The 19,737-nt window shown below is 36.5% G+C and overlaps 3 protein-coding genes across 4 annotated transcripts; 1 reads left to right on the top strand and 2 right to left on the bottom strand.

Annotated features, from left to right (window-relative positions):
- Positions 1-648: 648 nt before the first annotated feature.
- Positions 649-18,852, top strand: LOC101891171 (ubiquitin-like modifier-activating enzyme ATG7). The gene is made up of 11 exons (XM_005180180.4): positions 649-995; positions 1,573-1,768; positions 1,839-2,173; positions 2,416-2,628; positions 2,710-2,854; positions 9,990-10,148; positions 10,220-10,408; positions 10,480-10,659; positions 18,010-18,315; positions 18,383-18,499; positions 18,570-18,852. Exons 1-11 carry the CDS (start codon positions 805-807, stop codon positions 18,612-18,614), a joined length of 2,076 nt encoding a protein of 691 aa, XP_005180237.1. The 5' UTR covers positions 649-804; the 3' UTR covers positions 18,615-18,852.
- LOC105261619 (nuclear factor NF-kappa-B p105 subunit) lies at positions 5,109-7,785 on the bottom strand. Of its 2 annotated transcripts, none has more exons than XM_059125817.1 (2): positions 7,670-7,785; positions 5,109-5,854 (listed from the first exon to the last, which is right to left on the bottom strand). In XM_059125817.1, exons 1-2 carry the CDS (start codon positions 7,688-7,690, stop codon positions 5,222-5,224), a joined length of 654 nt encoding a protein of 217 aa, XP_058981800.1. In that variant the 5' UTR covers positions 7,691-7,785; the 3' UTR covers positions 5,109-5,221. The 2 variants fall into 2 exon arrangements, with proteins under 2 accessions (XP_058981800.1, XP_058981799.1); XM_059125816.1 differs by lacking the exon at positions 7,670-7,785 and adding an exon at positions 7,095-7,620.
- LOC101890996 (32 kDa beta-galactoside-binding lectin) lies at positions 10,675-15,529 on the bottom strand. Its single transcript, XM_005180179.4, has 3 exons — positions 14,867-15,529; positions 11,152-11,739; positions 10,675-11,069 (listed from the first exon to the last, which is right to left on the bottom strand). Exons 1-3 carry the CDS (start codon positions 14,956-14,958, stop codon positions 10,784-10,786), a joined length of 966 nt encoding a protein of 321 aa, XP_005180236.1. The 5' UTR covers positions 14,959-15,529; the 3' UTR covers positions 10,675-10,783.
- Positions 18,853-19,737: the final 885 nt, after the last annotated feature.

Genomic DNA, 19,737 nt, shown 5'->3' on the forward strand with positions numbered 1-19,737 from the left:
TTACTGTTAATCAATGTTGTGGTATAATTTTACAGTGAAATTTTATTTACAGGAAATCAATTGTGTTTCTTTGTCTTTTTAAAAAAAACTTCAATAAGCCGTTGTTTCTAGACCTATTTTTAATTAGTTCTGATTTTGACTAGGTAAGTTTACTGGCCGCAACTTTTATCGTTCCCTTGCCCTTGCCTCTTGGATTTATGTAATGCAAACGTTTTCAGCAAATTTTCCTTTTCATAATTGGTTTTTCGGTCATGTTTAATTATGTTTAATAAAAACACAATTTCTTGCAATACGCAACATTTAGCGATTTGCATAAAAGTGTGTAGGCATCATTGCTGGTGTGCTATTGGCATCACTTCCTGGTGAGTTATACCATGGTAAGTTATACTATTTAATGAAATTGAGAAGAAGAAATGTATTTTATGCTATGTAAATCATTTTATGTAGATCATTGGTATAAAAATTTCATTAAAAAGAAACGGAAATTGAAAAATACACATACATTTTCTGTTAATCAAAATTGGGCTATCGCTTTACAGTGAGTTACATTTTGTTTCAATTGCAGGAAGAAGAAGTCTATTATTTTTTTTTCTTATTTCCCACTTCATCGGCATTCTAAACAACACCCAACAGCTGAGTGTGCGTGTGCCTGCATTTCCCACTTTTACTTTCTCTCTTACTTTCTTTGTTTACGAATGCAGCTGCTTTCTTTTTCCATACAAATAGTTTTTCTCATCCAGTGTGGTTGGTGGGTGATAAAGATTCTTTAATCATTTCATCGAGTATTAATTCAACGAATAAGCTATGTCATCCGGAGAAATTTTACAATTTGCACCGCTGCAATCATTTGTTAGTCCAACCTTTTGGCATAAATTGTCAGAAATCAAATTGGATTTGGATCGGCTGAACGATAAGCCGAGATCAATATTTGGCTATTATACCAATCGCAATGCCAAATCATGTCTGCTGGAAATCGACTATACAGCATTCAATGGGTGAGTGGGCAAAGCCAATTATGGCGTATAAGCAAACGTTTATAATTAAAAAAATAAACAGATATAGAATGCACTTTTAGTGGGTGTTGTCGATATATAAGTAAGAACGTATCGCATTGGTGTTGTCTAGGAAACATATGAAGTGGGTGTATCAGATTCTCATCACAGTGTGATTTTGTAAAAGAAGCCACAAGTACTTCACTGTACGTATAAGTTGCATGGTTCATTGTCCGTTAGCAAAGGGTGTGATATGTCCTTCATAGGTCTTTTGTTTACCTGCAACATTTATCGTATTGCAGCAGGATAAAAAAAATACTGCGGAAATGCGAAGTGGGTTTAAATATTTCACATCTATGGCTCTCATGGGATATTCTAAAAAAATATACGAATATAGCTATGATTCCTTGGAGAATATTCTTGACAAATCTGTTTTCAAAAGCTCTGAAAATCCTTGAACTATACAACGCAACTTCTAAAAACGTGTTTCTATTTCCCTATTGAAATATATTCCCTGGCCTTACACAAGGGGATTCTTTCAGATCCTTTTATTTAATTTTTTCTTCCTCTTTCCTTTCAGTGATTTTAAAGCTCCAAAATTCTGCCACAAAGCTCATGGCACAATCTATAATAAAAACACTATTGAGGAATTTAAAACCTGTGACAAGAATACGCTGATGAGAGAAGAGGGTCTGAAATTAATAGAAGGTTTTCAAACAGATGCCATTCTAGACGATCCAAGCTTATTGGCCAGATTTTTTATACTGTCTTTTGCGGTAAGTTAAAAAAGTATAATATTTTTAAAGGGGAAATTCTATAACATTTACAACTTTAACATTTGTATAGGACCTAAAGTCACACAACTATTATTATTGGTTTGGATTCCCCTGTCCGCTGACATCAACACTAAATCTGGATAAACCAGTTGGAAATGTATCCAATGCCATTAAGGAAAAGCTAAAGAAATGTCTTGATGAAAGTAGTCTGTTGGATAATTTCTTTGTTTTTCAAGCCGCTGAGGGACAAGAAAAAATTCTAACTTTAAAGGAATTTGTTGTAAGCTCAGAGAAGGATGCGTCTATGGATTTGGATAATGTGTATTTCTGCTTTGCCGACAACAGTGAACACCAGCATCCCACATGGCTAATGAGAATATTTATTGCATTTCTCTTGCACAAATGGTAAGAGATTATAACAATTTAAAATAATATTAGAATTGAGAGCCGTTTGAATAGAAATCTCTTCAAAATATTCAGAAGTTTTCAAAATATAGAGACGCTGTTACACCGTTTATGGAAAAAAAAAATTCCACAAGTATTGCTTTCAAATCCGCGAGGCCATATTCTTCTTTTTTTTTCCTTAATTGTTTTAATAGTCTTTAAACACTGCAAACACAAATAACCTGTTTTCTCTTGTACTTCAGTAAAACCCTACTGGGTAAACCCCTAAAATTTATTGGCTTGCGTTATGATAATCACATGGATTTGAGCTCATCCTTACTGTGGCAAATCACACAAAAGGAAGCGTGCAATTTTGATGATGTGGAACAATTGAAATTTGTTGGCTGGGAATTGAATAAAAATCAAAAACCTCAACCACGCATGGTGTCAATGCGTGATAGCATGGATCCGCAATTGTATGTTGCATTTCAAAAAGAAAACAATTTCAACATTTCAACATTCTAAAGAAAAAAATATCTCTCTTTTTGTCCTTTCAGGCTCACCGAAAATTCCATTAATTTAAATTTGAAATTAATGAAATGGCGTCTTTTGCCTGATTTAAATTTAGATGTTATAGCCAAGACAAAGTGTTTGCTATTTGGTGCCGGTACTTTGGGTTGTGCGGTGTCTAGAATGTTGTTGGTAAGTTGTCGCTCTGAAGAGGCTGTATCTTTATTAGAAGATTTTCGATATTGATCAGATCCGTTTTTGGAGTTTTCTTCCAACAATATCTGAACTTCGTCTTTAGAAGATATCTATCCGTGATATATATTTCCAGTGCTACAAATATGGTTGTTAAGAAAAATTTCCAAGGGATTATCGGAACCATAAATGGGACAATTTAAATTAGATATTTCAAAGACATATGGGTTTGGCCATAAACGGGGACTTTTTATGAAGATTTTCAGCTATATACCAGCACTTTTTAAGATAATTCTCCAAAGGTAATCGGCGATATAAACGTGCATTTTAGGAACATTTTCACAACGATCATCAGAACTAGAACAAGTAAAAAAGCTGTATGTTCGGCCGGGCCGAACATTGAATATCCTCTACCATTTGGAACGAATTTGGCAATTCTCAAAAACAATAAAATCCGTTAAAAATTCTGTTAAAATCTTAAAAATACCGAATGTAGCTGTTATTTCAGGGTCTATACGACGACATGGGCCTGCATAGGTAACTTTTGCCATAAGCCATTACAATATTCAAATGCGAAACAGTTCCGGTAAATAATGGAGCTAAAATCATCAAAATACCGAATATCGGGAGGTTCCGTTTTATGGGGGCTATACGAAGACGTGGACCTGCACAGACAATTTTCTGTTTTAGGCTGTAGTTTCCATTACGAACTTCAAATACCAAATTTGAAACAATTCCGGTGAATAATGTCGCTAAAATCAACAAAGTACCGAATATCGGGAGGTACCGTTGTATGGGGGCTACACGAAAATGTGAACCTGCACAGACAATTTTCTGTCTTAGGCTGTAGAATATGAAGTTGGCTGTAGAATATGAAGTTGGCTGCACTTTTTCATTTCACCCTGTATATATCATTTGATACGGCCAAAGCGTGCCGTCCGTCTGTCTGGCTGGTGCTCACGATAATTCTCGAAGGGAGTAACCAATTTGGTCCAAACTTGGTACATAGTCATTTTATTATCAAACTTAGATCGAGTTCGGAGATGGACAACATCGGTCCACTCCTTCTGGTACCTCTCCCACAAAATGTCAATATATTCCAAGAAAATGATTTACTGAAAAGAAAGAGAAACGATAATCCGATAAATCCATCAGTGCTTCGTCAGGTGTGAAAATGGACAATAACGGTCAATATTTTCAATAATTATAACTCTTGTAAAATGTGATAGAAGTGTCCGCTTGTCTTCAAATCACACACATCACAAAATTTTTATTAACACAAGGTCTGGTGTGAAGATGGACAATATAGGTCCATCCCTATGGTCATGAAACTCATAAAGCATGAAACTAACAACCGATTCCATTAAGAATTGACACATCTCAGTATTTCTATCAAAACAAGATATATTATACATATGGGAGAGATCGGACCACTCCTTCTGGTACCTCCCCCACAAAGGGTCAAAATTTTGAATGTCTATGAAACTCATAAAATATGAAATTAACAACCGATTTCATTTAAGCTTGGCATATCCATTATTTTCATCAACACTAGATATGTTATAAAGATGGGAGAGATCGGACTATTTCTTCTGGAACCTTTTCCACAAAGCGTCGAAGTTTTGAATAACCAAAACGATTATAAATTGGCGAAATAAGCATCCGGTTTTCTTCTTATTTCGCATACGCCATTATTTTTACTAATACAAGATCTGCTGTGAAGATGGCATTAGGCTACTCCTTTTGCTACCTCCCACACGAGGGAGGGTCAAATTTTTGAAAATCCATGAAGCTGATAAAATGCAAAATTAACATCCGTTTCCATTCAGACTTGGCAAATCTTAATATTTCTCTCAACACAATATGTGTTTTAAAGATGGTAGAGATCGGACCATTCCTTCTGGTACCTCCCCCCACAAAGGGTCAATGTTTCCAATAACCAAGACGATTATAAAGTCCGAAATAAACATCCGGTTCTCTTCATACTTCACACACGCCATTATTTTTACTAACACAAGATCTGCTGTGAAAACGGAATATATCGGCGCATTCCATCTGGTACTTCCCCTAAATTTATAAATCTGGTATACCACGCATATTTTCACATTTTCCCTATAAAGTAAAGGAACATATCACATAATGTATGTGGTTCGTTGTAATATTTATATCAGACTAAGGTCAAGGACTTGGACAATATTGACCAACTGCGTCGGAACCTTCCCGATAACGGGTCAACAATCTGAATAATCATAACTCAAGGGGGCAAAACCGACTGATACTGTCGGCAAACTTGCTTACTATTATTTTATTTACAAGACAGTTATTAAATTTGACAGTTTCAACTTCGAGTTCTATATCCCAAAAAAATCACTTTCGGCCAGTATAAATTGCATTTTTTAATAGGCTTTGCATTTCCGGTGTTATGCGCGCCACATCCATTGGCACGGTACCAGCATAATTTGGCCGCTCCAATAGTTCGGGTATTCGTTGACACACTATTTGGGCCAATTCTAGGCGATTATGCTGCACGATCAAATGCAGTAATGTATCGCCAGAACCTAAAATCTCCATATCTTGAAAATCCAGTTGTAATTCCAAGGCAAATTCCAACATTCCCCTGATATACGGGAACGGAATGTTTCCCCTGTCGCGCACAGCCTCATGCAGTACTGTGTAACCTCTGTGGCTATAGATGAAAAACAAACGGACAATATTTCTCTTTAGGGGATGATCTTCGTGCAGGCATTTACACCTCTCAAAAAGCCGTAGAAATTCCTTCAGGCAGTTGTCATGGCCTTTAATGATGGCCACATGTAAAGCAGTGTGTCCTTCGATATCCTGTTGACACAGGGCATAACCTTGCATGACAAACGGTTCTATCAAGAAATGGAGATTATGTTGGCAGGCATAGTGCAGTAGATTTTCACGTCGTGCATTGCGACCGACCAAAATCATGTCACATGCGAAATTCTTGAAGGCCACCTTCAGTTGTTGGTTTAACTGCAAAAACAAAAATGAAAAATCAAAGAGGAAAATTAAAATACACGCTTTTTAAAGATCTAGGTCTCTGTCCTGTTTCATCAAGTCGATAAAAAAATGTTTTTTGCTAGGTCTGTCCGGTTACTTTTTCTGGAAGAGCAACTTCTTACTCCGAGAGCAATGTTGTATTGTAAAATCAAAAACCCAGATCCAGTTTGCAGATGGGCAATATCGGTCCACTCCTTCTGGTACCTCCCGATTTTTTCAAAGAAAATGTTTTATTGCACAGAGAGAGTTGATAATCCGATTTTTCTCCCACTTTGAAAATCCAATATCGGTTCATTCCATCAAGTACTTCCCCCACAAAGAATCAAAATTTTGAATAAATACAACTCTTGTTAATTGTGATGTAAAAATTACAGACATCACGATATTTTTATTAACCCAAGGTCGGGTGTAAAGATGGAATATATCGGTCCACTCCTTCTGGTACCTCCTTCACAAAGTGTCAACATTTTAAATATCTATGAAGCTCATAAGACGCGCAATTTAAATCCGATTACATTCAGACTTGGTACATCTCAATGTTTCTATCAATACAAGATCTGTTATAAAGGTGATAGAGATGGGACCATTCCTTGTGGTATCTCCCCCACAAAGGGTCAAAGTTTCGAATAAGAAAAACTATTATTAAATTCGAAGTAAGCACCCAGTTTTCTTCATATTTCACACATTTCATTATTTCACCAAACAGAAAGTCTGCTGTGAGGATGGAATATATCGGTCCACTCCTTCTGGTACTTCCCCCATAAAGGGTCAAAATTTTGAATATCCATGGAGCTCCTTAAACGCGAAATTAACATTCGATTCCATTCAAACTTGACAAATCTCAATATTTTTATCAACACAAGATCTGTTATATATGATGGTAGAGATCGGTCCATTTCTTCTGGTATCTCCTCCACATAGGGTTCAAGATTTAGGAAAAACAAAACCCTCAAAGAAAGCAAAATAAGCATCCAACTGTCTTAAATTTTTACACATCCAAATACTTTTGCTAACGCAAGATCTGTTGTGCAGATGATAAATATCTGGGAAACCCTTCTGGTGCCTCACCCACAAAGGGTCACAATTTCCAATACTTATATCTGGTATAACTTCGCGATTGCAATATCTAAATATTTCTTTCAACCAAAAATAGAAATAGGTAATTTTATGGAATTTATGATTTCGCTATATCTGTTATATCTATATCTGTTACATCAGCCATATTTCCACATTTTCCAAAAATTTGCACATAGAGAGTGAGATGAAAAACTGCAACCAACATCAGACTGCTGTCATTTCTAAGCCACCCGTCCGACAGCTGTTAAAATTATTCCAGTGACAGCTCATTATGTTGTGCACAGGCGTACAAAAGCATTTTGGTGAGAATGTTCCAGAAAAAGAGTTATTCGTGATGGAATTCAAGCGTGATAGTGTGATTTCTTTATATTTGGCTGGAAAACCACAAGTGGCTATCGTTAGAGCACTCCAGCATTTAAATGTGAATAAATCTTTTGTGTCTCGCACCATCGCTCGTTATCGCGATACTTGTAGCGTAGTCCGACATATGTCAAGGAAGTGGATGGAAGAAAGCAGCAACATCAGAAATGGTTCGAAAAGTAAAGAAGCAACTTGATCGTGGCCGAAGAATAACTCATGAGCTGAACATACCCCAATATGCCATTCGGCAAATATTGAAAAATGAGCTCGGGGTAAAGCCATGAGCCATTGAAATTCCAAAAAGTGCAAGAAGTGTAGTTTGATCGAAATTTTTTAAAAACAAAAACTTACCGTTTCATCGCTATCTGCCATGTTTGCCGCTCGGATATGTCCAGTTTGTCAAATTGCTAAACGAATACTGTACTCTCAATGCACTTTTATATCGCTATTGTTACAAAGCTTTTGAGGAATTTCCCTTTATAATATTGCATGCATTGTGTTTCATTGTGAATTTGTGAAAGTTATGCAATATTTTCCATTGCTTTTTTTATACCCTCCACCATACTATGGAGGGTATATTAATTTTGTCATTCCGTTTGTAACTCCTCGAAATACTCATGTCAGACCCAACAAAGTATACATATTCTTGATCAGCATAAAATTCTAAGACGATTTAGCCATGCCATATTCGGTATTTTGATGATTTTAGCGACATTGTTTACCGGAATTTGGTATACCGTTCCAAATTTGGTATTTGAAGTTCGTAATAGATACTGCAGCATAAACGTAGGTCCACGTCTTCGTATAGCCCCCATATACCGTACCCCCCGATATTCGGTATTTTGATGATTTTAGCGACATTATTTACCGGGATTGTTTCAAATTTCGCATGTGAAGTTCGTAATGGATACTTCAGCCCATGCCAGAAAATTGTCTGTGCAGGTCCACGTCTTCGTATAGCCCCCATATAACGGTACCCCCCATATTCGGTATTTTGATGATTTTAGCTACATTATAAACAGATTTTTCTTGAAGTTTCGCATTTAAATATTGTAATGACTTATAACAAAAGTTGCCTATGCAGGCCCACGGCGTCGTATAAGCATTCGGTATTTTTAAGATTGTAACAGAATTTTTAACGGATTTTATTTTTTGGAAATTGCCAAATTTGTACCAAATGGTGGAGGGTATTAAAAGTTCGGCCCGGCTTACTTACAGCTTTTTTACTTGTTCTTGCTAAACACTTAACCAAGGGGAATTGTCCTTTATCACATGCAAAAATTGTGATTCAGATATATTGAGGGCAAATCCCGAAACATTCGGTGAAGCCGTTCATTTATACCATCCACCATAGTGAGATAAAAAAAACTGCAACAATGTCGAACGCCATAATTTTTAAATATTTTTTTTTTTTAATTTTATTGAATGAAAGCAAAAAATGTCGGAAATAGCATAAAATTTTAGAATAAGTTTAGATTTGTTCGAATTGGTCACAAGTTGCCCGAATGTTGTTCTGCGGTGGCCCATTCACGGCGAAGCGCTTGCTTAAGGTGATCGACACTTTTAGTGCCAACCTTGCTTTCCAAAATACTCCAGACACAATAGTTCAACGGATTGTTATGTGGAGATTTCATTTTCAGCTGACCTCTTTGGCAAGTAAACACGATTATTGTGTTTGTTTACAAACTGCTGGACAACGAATGTTTTCTCATCGGAGAAAGCCAAATTCGGTAGTTCACCACTTTCGGCCAAGCGAAGCAAGTCTTTAGCTCTTTTGAGTCCATTTTCTTTCTGTTGCGGTGTAAATTCTTGCACTTTTTGAAATTTCAATGGCTTTATCCCGAGCACATTTTTCAATATTTTGCTGAATGGAATAATGCGATATGTTCAGCTCACGAGCCATGTTTCGGCCACTTTTCGAACCATTTCTGCTGATGTTGCTGTTTTCTTCCGCCCACTTCCTTGACGTCGGGCTACGCTTCCGGTATCACGGTAACGAGCGATGGTACGAGACACAAAATATTTATTCACCATTAAATGCTGGAGTGCTCTAACATTAGCTACTTGTGGCTTTCTAGCCAAATATAAAGAAATCACACTTTCACGCGTGAATTCCATCACGAATAACTTTTTTTCTAGAAAATTCTCATAAAAATGCTTTTGTACGCTTGTAAACAATATAATGAACTGTCACTGGAATAATTTTAACAGCTGTCGGACGAGTGGCTTAGAAATGACAGCTGTCTGAAGTTGGTTGCAGTTTTTTCATCTCACCCTGTAATAGTGTTTTTTTTTTTTTGAAAAATATCAAAGCTGTAAACATTATAATTTTTAATAAGGATTTTCAAGGATTTCAGAACAAAAACGCCGACTTTATAACAATATTAAGAGATTTTTTAAGGAACGCCAGACAATAAACTTGGATTATAATTTTATTTAAAATTAATCGAAACTAACGGTTGACTTTTAAAAAGCCTAAAATTTTGTAGGCAATACTTTTTGAGGAAAAACACAGCTTGAAACGCGAAGTTTTTAAGAAGAATTTTTCGAGGACTATTATAATTTTTATCGTAGACTTTAAAAATAGATTTTATGGAGCACTAATAAAATTAACGACAATTTTCAATTTTAATATATATAATATTTTTATACCACAATTTTTGTCGTTTAGGGCTGGGGCTTTAAGCATATAACTTTCATTGATAATGGTAAAGTTGGTTTGGCCAATCCGGTGCGTCAATATCTCTATACCTTTGAAGATGCCGTCAAGGGTGATGTCATGAAAGCCGATGCAGCAGCTGCTTGTATGAAGAAAATCAATCCCGGAACGGTAAGTGGAAAAACTCCCATTATTAACAGATTTAATTGGCATACTTTATAATTTTTGTTGAAATTTTCTAGATTTCCACTGGTCATGTCATGCAAATTCCCATGCCTGGGCACACAGTGGGTGAATCGTTAAAAGAACAAACCGAAAAGGATCTTAATAAACTGAAAGACTTGGTACAAGAACATGATGTACTGTTTCTGCTTACCGATTCGCGGGAAAGTCGTTGGTTACCCACCTTATTGGGGGCGGTTTATGGAAAGGTTAGTGGAACACCATACAAAATAAGACATAGATATTTTAAGCAAATTAATGTTTCTGCTCTGCCCTGTAGATTGTTATCAATTCTGCCCTTGGCTTTGATAGTTATTTAGTACAAAGACATGGTGGCACCAGAACTACAGAAAGTTCTGCAAATGACGACAACAATACCCAGATATTGGATAATTTAAAATGTATTGCCGGCCATCAGTTGGGTTGTTATTTCTGCAATGATGTCACTGCACCAGGAAATGTAAGTAGACCACGATTTACTGTAGTTTAGAATTATTATATTACAAAAAATATAAATCTTAATAATAGAATTTGGCAAAATTAACAATCAATTTAAAACAATACAGAAATGGGCAAGATTTCTCTTAGGCACACTCAGAATCGAAACGTGTATATTTCTCAAATCCTGTGCACAATGGATCACCCATTTGAACATGATCCACCCCGGTTATGTGCATGTGCAAACCATTTGTACAGGCCACCTTGAAGCCCACCAACTTTTGTAATATATTTGGTGTGCGATAGCTATAGCTGCAGAAATTGTAGCCATCCACGGCTGTCAGGAATTCACGCTCCGTAAAGGCAATGGCCAGTTTGAATTGTTGATTGAAAACAAATGGAAAGCCACCGTGACGCTCTTCATGGCCAAATCTGAGGGAGAAACAAAAAAAAAAAAAAAAGAAAAAAAAAGTTAAACTACAAATTAAATTCTTGGACAACATCTCAAACTCACTCATTTTTACTGTCATGACTATTGCGCACCACCACCTTCTCATTGAATCGTACACTAAAGTGTAGCTCCTCCCGTTTGGTATCGGTGTCCATAAACTTAATTATAAATTGTCCCTTTTTATTGTCAAAACAACGCGCCGTCATCACAACAACATGACCCGGACTAAAGAGGATGGGCGCATCATTGCTGAACGCCTTAAAATAGTCACTGGCATGTATGGGCGGCCAGGGATTTGGGAACACTGTACGATGATCGATTTGTTTGATGGCTTGTATTTGATCCTTCAGCTCTAATGCACGCAACGACTCCAACGGCAATCGATAGTTAAACGTACAATAGGGTATACTGTTAATCGATATGTGGAATTTCTCCTCGCAACACAGGATATAGATCATAAAGAAGTCTCCCGATGCTATGGGATTGGGTTGTGAATATTTGCTAATATTCTCGATTTCTTCCTCGCCCCACTGGCCATCGATGCGAGCATTGCGCACAATACAATTTTCACGAAAATACACTGAAATCCGTAAACCAATATCAGCTTTGGGATTGATAATCGATTTACTGGTCATCAGGGAAAGGTTGAATCTGAAACAAAGAGGAACAAGGAAAATTAAAAACATATTTCTCGTTTGAAAAGAAGGTTTCCCACGTTTCAATGTTATTTTTAATAGATTAAGTCTTCGTGTTTCTATTATCCTAGAACTTTTTGGACCCTGAAAGATCTCGTTGATGCATATATGTGAGATTATTTCGTTTATATTGGAGGTTGTGTTGTGATGGGCTTTAAGAAAGGATTTTTTTTAGGACTAACAGAGCAATAAATGTGGAGTCCTTTTAGAGGTATAAATGTGGACTATCTGAGAATATTTTATAGGGACAATCAGAGAGTAAGCCATAAATGTCAAATTTAAAGAAAGGGTTTTCAAGTCCTATCAGAGTAAAAAAAATGATTTTTTAAAGATTTTTTCAGGGGCAATAAACTTGAATTTTCAAGAAACATTTTTTTCAAGAACTGCCACGGCAATAAGCATGGACTTTTAAGGAAGACTTAGTTTTCAATGTCAAAGTTATGAACACGGACTTCAAAGCAACAAACATGAACTTTTACGGTTGATTGTTCCTAGGACTATCAGAGCAATTAACGTGGGCATTAAAAGGAGATTTTTTCAAGGCATATCCGAGCAATAAAAATGGAATTTTACAGCAGATGGTTTCAAGGAAAATCGAAGCAATTAACGTGAATGTTTCAAGGACTATCAAAACAATACTCCCGGAATTAAAGAAAGATTTTTCAAGGACTGTCAGGGCAATAATCAGGAATTTTAAAGCAGATTGTTACAGGAATTATCAGAAGAATTTTAAAGCGGACGGTTTCAAGGACTGACCTAGCAATATTCGTGGACTTTTGGTGGAAATGGTTTAAGGGACTATCAGAGCAATTAACGTGGAATTTTAAGCGGTTTTTTGTATTTTTGCAGAATAATTGTTATGAAATATTTTGATATTTAAAGGAAAGGACTTTTCAAGGAAAATCAGGAACGGATGCTTATTTCGCATTTTATAAGAGTTTTGATTATTAAAAATGTTGACTTCTTTGTGTTGGAGGTACCAAAGGAAGTGGACCTCTGTTTTCCGTTTTTCCCACTGATCTTGGACTGATAAAAATATTTGGATTTGAAAAGTTGAAATAAAATTCGATGGTAGATCCATTTTGGGAGCTAAATAAATATTGAGCTAAATATGTGAACCGATTTTACTTATCTCTGAATCTGATATATGTTTGCTAATAGTATTACAATGTACTAGGTTTGGATCAAATCGGATACTCCTTTCGATCGTGCGCTCTAGCTAGTAACAATTGTTGGGTGGCGGGTGTTGAGTGCGATAGTGCGGAGTCCTGTTGGAATGTCAAAGGTCTGCGGCCAAAATGTTTGCGTTCCCAATGTTTTAATACATACTCCAGAATATTTTAGCGATAATATTCGGGATTTATTCTGATGCCACGGTCGAATAATACGAGCGGAGAGCGACCATCGGCTGTTGTGGCTGGCCACACCATCACCGTGGCTGGTGCTTGAATTCTGGTGGCCAACCGAAGGTGCACATTTTCAGCTGGCCTCTTTACCAAGTAAACACGATCATTTTGTTTGTTTACAAACTCTTGGACAACGAATGTTTTCTCATCAGATACGGAGGAAATCAACTTCGGCAGTTCACCACTTTCGGTCAAGCGAAGCAACTCTTTAGCCTTTTTGAGTCTATTTTCTTTCTGTTGCGGTGTAAGTTCTTGCACTTTTTGGAATTTCAATGGATCATGGCTACCCCGACCTCATTTTTCAATATTTGCCGAATGAAATATTGTGATATGTTCAGCTCACGAGCCATTTTTTGGCCACTGCGATGCGGGTTTCGATCAAGTCGCTTTTTTACTTTTGGAACCAATTCTGCTGATGTTGCTGTTTTCTTCTCTCCACTTCCTTGACGTCGGGCTACCCTACCAGTATCACGGTAATGAGCGATGGTACGAGACACAAAAGATTTATTCACATTTAAATGCTGGAGTGCTCTAACGATAGCCACTTATGGTCTTCCAGCCAAATATAAAGAAATCACACTATCACGCCTGAATTCCATCACGAATAACTTTTTTTCTGGAAAAGTCTCACCAAAATGTTTTTATACGCTTGTAAACAACATAATGAGCTGTCACTGGAATAATTTTAACAGATGTCGGACGAGTGGCTTAGAATTGACAGCAGTCTGAAGTTGGTTGCAGTTTTTTCATCTCACTCTGTATACGTTGAGCATTAAAATGTGGCACAGTAGTTTTCATTGCGTCTAGGATGGTTGGCAGTGAAAATGAGATACATCGGTCCACGTTTTGGTATAACCCCCATACAATGGAGGCTTAAAATTTGACACAGTAGTTTTCATCGCGTCTAGGATGGTTGGCATTGAAAATGAGATACATCGGACCACGTTTTGGTATAGCCCCCATACAACGGTACCTCCCGATATTTGGTATTTTGATGATTTTTGCCACATTTTCCACGGATTTGTCTAAAAATTGGGATTTCTAATTCATAATGGATTCTAGATCCGGTGGCAGAACATTGAATATTTAGGTCCGCATTTTTCTATAGTGCACATATTACGATACCCACTTAATGTTTAAATGTTTTTTTACTTGTTAAACATTAAATTATATGGGCGGTACTATCAATTCGAAAAAAAAACATTTCATCGGATTTGTAATGTTTTTTTTGGATTCCTCGACGATCATTTCGAGATGTTACAAACGGAATGACAAAGTAAGTATAAACTTTTAAGTGAAGTCAGCTAGTATGTCCAGACTTTCGGCATCAACAACATCAACAATAATGCGCCACTCCTTGTGGTAAATTTTTCATGGAGTCCAGTAAAAGTTTTGTTCGGCCATCTCAATACATTTCCCAGTTACGCGATGTGTCCATAAATTGCATTGCAATCTATAACAGACATACATACACATCATTGGATCGAACTCAATTCCATATTTCCCAACAGTTGACATTTGCTTTACAATAAATAGTTCATCCATAAATTCTTATTATTACTCATGCCATGGCATTCACACCTATAAAATACCTTATCAACCATTTAGTTTTATTTATTGATAAGGAATTTAGGGCTTCAGTTCAAGTACTTTAAAGAGGGAGAAAAAAGTACCCACCTTGAGGCACCATCGATTGTCTTTCCAACTATTTCCAGGGCATGGCCAAATTCTAGGTGATGAGCCAAGTTCCCGGCAAATTCAGTTAGCATTTTGTATAGATATTTTTTTGTTCTTGTATTGATGGGTTGTTTTGCTTGTTTATCTACAACACTTGTTTAAATTTGTTTTTTTTCTATTTTGTTTTTCGCCTAATTTGTAATTGGACTCCTGCACTTGCAGAGTTGTTTTCCTGCCCGGCTTTGGCTAAATACTGAAATTCCGTTTCAATCCGTTCAAGAAGAATGTGTTTTATTTCTTTGTAGTGTTTTTTTCTCGCTATTGACTACAACAATAACTATTTTGTTTGTTGTTATCAGTTTTAGTTGTTGTGTTGTTTTTTTTTCGTTTTTTATCTAATCACAATGGCATGAAAGCCAATAAATACGCTTATGACGGTTTGTTTGTTGGAGCAAACGCTTTTATTTTGTCATTTTCCATTCGGCTGAGGGTAGAGCAATTTGGGAATTCTTTTTTCTTTTCTGTATTTGACGGTTTTCTTTAGTTTTTCATTAACTTGGTGTGGGTAAATGTGACATTTGGGAAGATTTCCCTTCTACTGGAAATTGTAATGCATTTGAACTGCGTAGCCAGTCAGTCAACCAGCCATTCAAGTTTAGCACTTTGCACTACCATGTCTGTCCGGTTCATTAAGAATATTATTTACATTTCGCTCTTTATGTATCTCTCCCATGTCATGTGTCTCTTTCGATGACTCTCTTGTTAGTAGATAGGTTAGTGTCGGTAGCTCTTTGCCTGGCCATTGCAGTGATGCTCAGTTTTATTTAGGGGGAATTGTATTTGCCCCAAATCGTAAGTATAAGCTGAGAGAAAATATGAGACGAGAATGGCCGCCTATTTAATACAGATGAGTTGGTGTTATAAGGTGAGGGGTTAGTGTTGCTCTTCGTTGTCTGTTTATGGTATTCTCTTTGATCAACATCTGAAATATCTGAAATGAACAAACTTTGATACGAGATTGTGAAACTTTTATTTTTACAACGTTTTTGGTTAGAAAATATGGAAGTTATTTAAAAGATAAATTGCAAATGTGCCCAATCACGGATATCCGCACGGAATTCTATTCCCAGGGAAAGAATTTTGTGGCCTGTGCCTCCTAGTGGGTTAACCGTAAAAATAAATAAAAAGAAGACAAAAAGGTGTCAATCATTAAAAAAGTAACAGCTGATGTTTAAAGTTACCAAAACTCAAATAAATGTGGTAAATAATAGAAATGTATAGGATGAAAATGACAAACAATAAATTTCCTGGTCCCTCTTTTGATCTGAGCCCGGACAAAGATGTTGGTGTGGCCCCAACAAACCAAGGCGTAAGCAAAGAATAACAATAGATTTGAATCGTAATATTCTTTATTGAATATTTAATGAAGTTCCTACAATATGCATTTAGTGCTACGAATTATAAATACAACCAAAGAAAAAGTAAAAGAATTTTTGAATACGAAATTTCCGGTACAATTCTTTGTATCAAGATGTCCAGTTTTAGTGTGTTTTTTAAATGCAGGACATCTTGATAAGATGGGAAATTCCCAGTACTTCAGAGAAATTTAGGGCTCAGTCTCTAAATAAAGGCAAACTCATTAGGTCACTAGGCGCCCAATATAGGTCATTTCGAATTATCTTGGCATTTCAATACACTTGAAAGGAAGAGAGATAGGGATTGTGTAGATCGCCAAAATAAAATTGAGAGGACTTATTTCAAAAGTTTTCATAAGGAATCCTAAGTTTTTTTGGTCCTTAAAAAATATTTTTTTAAAATCCCCAATTTTTAATCAGGAGGTCCTTAAAAATGTTTGTTAAAAATTCCCAATTTTTAATCAGGAGGTCCTTAATTTTTTTTTTTTTTTTGGCCTCGAGATTCGTCAATTCCTAAACAACCTCAATGTTTAGTCAGAACGTCTTTCAGGACATATTTTTGACCTTCATGTTTGTTCTAGGAAAGAAAAATCCACCTGCGAACCTCTGGAAGTTTTTACCACCTTAGCACTGCTTTCTCATTACCCTGGAGTGGCTGCCGAGCATCTAAAGCCCTCTTCTTCTAGCTTCCGCTAGGGTTGTCCAAGTTCCTCTTGGAGTCCAGTTTTCTTCTGAATTTTAAATTTTTGCAGTGCGATATTATGGCTTGAAATAACGCCTGGACGTCTTTCAGGACATATTTTTGACCTTCATGTTTGTTCTAGGAACGAAAAAACCACCTGCGAACCTTTGGAAGTTTTTACCACCCCAGCACCGCTTTCTCATTACCCTGGAGTGGCTGCCGGGAAATTAAAGCCCTCATCTTCTAGCTTCCGCTAGGGTTGTCCAAGTTCCTCTTGGAATCCAGTTTTCTTCTGATTTTTAAATTTTTGCAGTGCGATATTATGGCTTGAAATAACGCCTGTTTTTGTACTTCCAGTTCTGATCGGAGGTCTGCCCAAGGTCTGTACGACACAGAAATTGCATCAGTTAAAATTTGTGCGGAGAATCGCTTTTCGCATGGCTAAACAAATACTTGCGGAAATATCCATGTCCCGAAAGCATAATTGTTTCGGTTTGTCCGACTCGTCTACCATTTTTCAGATATCTCCTATTTTATTTGAACAAGTTCTCAAGCGTCATATTGGAAACATTTTGCTTCAAATATTTTCAATCGCTATTCTGCCACCAAATACTTCGGATATACCCATATCCGAGGAGCATATGTGTCATGCAATTGATTATATATCATGCTTTCGTTTGGTCCATACTTTTATGTCTGGGATGAGCATTGTCCGCACGTCTCCCGATTTTGAAACGTCTACCATTTTTCGTATGTCTCCTACTTAATTTGAACAAGTTTTTAAGTGTCTTATAGGATACGCTTTCTGCCACCAAATCGATAGGTACCATGTCCCTTATAATTTGTACTGCTGGCCCTGAGACTGTGCGCTATGCAGATGACACTCCCTCAATTTGTGTGTTCTTTTTTTATTGAGCAAACCCCCGGTTGGGAATTCGCTTTTGTACAAAAGGATGATGTTACATGTCTCCATCAGTAGTCACCTCTAGATGAGGTAGGGAATAATAATAGTAATAATATTGATAAATTTCTCCTTTTACTTTCAGTCCCTCAAAGATCGCACACTGGATCAACAATGTACTGTAACCCGTCCAGGCGTTTCAAATATTGCCGCCAGTTATGCTGTGGAACTGTTGGTATCGCTACTGCAACATCCATTACGGGAAATGGCTCCGGCTTATTATGCCATGACAACCAGCAGCAGTGGTGCAACATCTTCCCAACAGACATATAACAAAATACCAGAAGGTATTTTGGGCATTATACCACATTCCATCCGCGGAATGTTGAGTAGTTTTGAAAATATTCTACCAGCTACACAGAAATTTGTACAATGTATTGCTTGTTCGGAGGTAAGCAGAACAGAGAAGAGTTCAATCCCATTCTTATTTTCATTCTTATTTTTCTTTCACTTTACAGAAAGTCCTGAGCGAATATCGTTTACATGGCAATGGATTTCTATTCAAAGTATTTGAATCGGCTAAATTTTTGGAAGATTTGACGGGTATTTCAGATTACAAGGAATTACAGAATGAGGTGAGATTTTGAAATACTTATCATGTTTGTGTGTTTTTGTTAAATTTGTTTTTTATTTCCTTCCTTTCAGATAATCGACTTCAATGACTCGGATATGGAACTGTCCGATGAATAATTTCCAATAACAACGAAATATTTTTAAATAGCTCTATATTTTGTCGAGTTTGCATTTGCATTTGAAGATGATGACCAAAATGATGCATTATAATCTAGTTATTAATTCTCACTACTTTGCGATTTATATGTGTGTACCTATGTGTGTGTATTTATAATTCTTACAAGTGCTAATAAATGTATTTTATTGATATTGATAATGGGCCACCGCACCACGTGGTAATATATCAAAAAGCGAAGGACATAATTGCACCAAGATTAGTGTAAATTTCACATCCCTTAAAAATAAAGTATTGATTTCGATACAGAAGGAAAGAAGTCAAAATCCTTCGAAAACAATTAGTTGTAACTATACAGAAGGCTATGGCACAACCACGATCGTAGCAAGGCGTTTTAAAGTATCTGCAACGAGTTAACAACTTTGATAACGAAGCAATCCTGGGCTGTGGCGTGCGGAGAAAAACAACAGCATTGGTGACCAAAGCTTAAAACAGAAACGATAAGGTGGTATCAATAATATATACTTAACAATTAAAATAGTATCAACCGGGTTTTTCCGACAGACCCTTTATGGGGGCGGTTCCGAAGCAGTTGGACCATATTGACCAATTCGTATCCGACCTAAGACTGATAAAGGTATCAGATATCAGATTTAAACTATATCGACTACTTCCTATACTTTATATGGGATATGTTCAAATTTTTGGATAATGTGGAAATATGCGTTAGGTAACAGATATAGCGGACCGAACTATTCCAATTTTATAATTCATCTTATAAAAATATTGGTATGTGCCAAATTTGAAGGAAGTCGAACATTTATATCCAATTTTATGCGAAATCATAAATTGCAGATTTCTGGTTAAGAAAAATATTTGGATATAGTAATTTGTAAAGAATCGATTTGTTTCGCAAGTTATGTCAGATATAAGTATTGGAAATTGTGACCCTTTGTGGTTGAGGTACCAGAAGGGGTTGGCAAATATATATCACCTTCAGATATGTTAGCAAAAATGTTTGTATGTGTGAAATTTGAAGAGAGTTGGATGCTTATTTTGCTTTATAACAGATCTTGTGTTGATTTCCATCAATGATTTCCATTTTGAGATGTACCAAGTCTTGAA

The sequence above is a fragment of the Musca domestica genome, unplaced genomic scaffold (assembly GCF_030504385.1).
Source record: "Musca domestica strain aabys unplaced genomic scaffold, Musca_domestica.polishedcontigs.V.1.1 35, whole genome shotgun sequence".
NCBI classification, from domain to species: Eukaryota; Metazoa; Arthropoda; class Insecta; order Diptera; family Muscidae; genus Musca; species Musca domestica.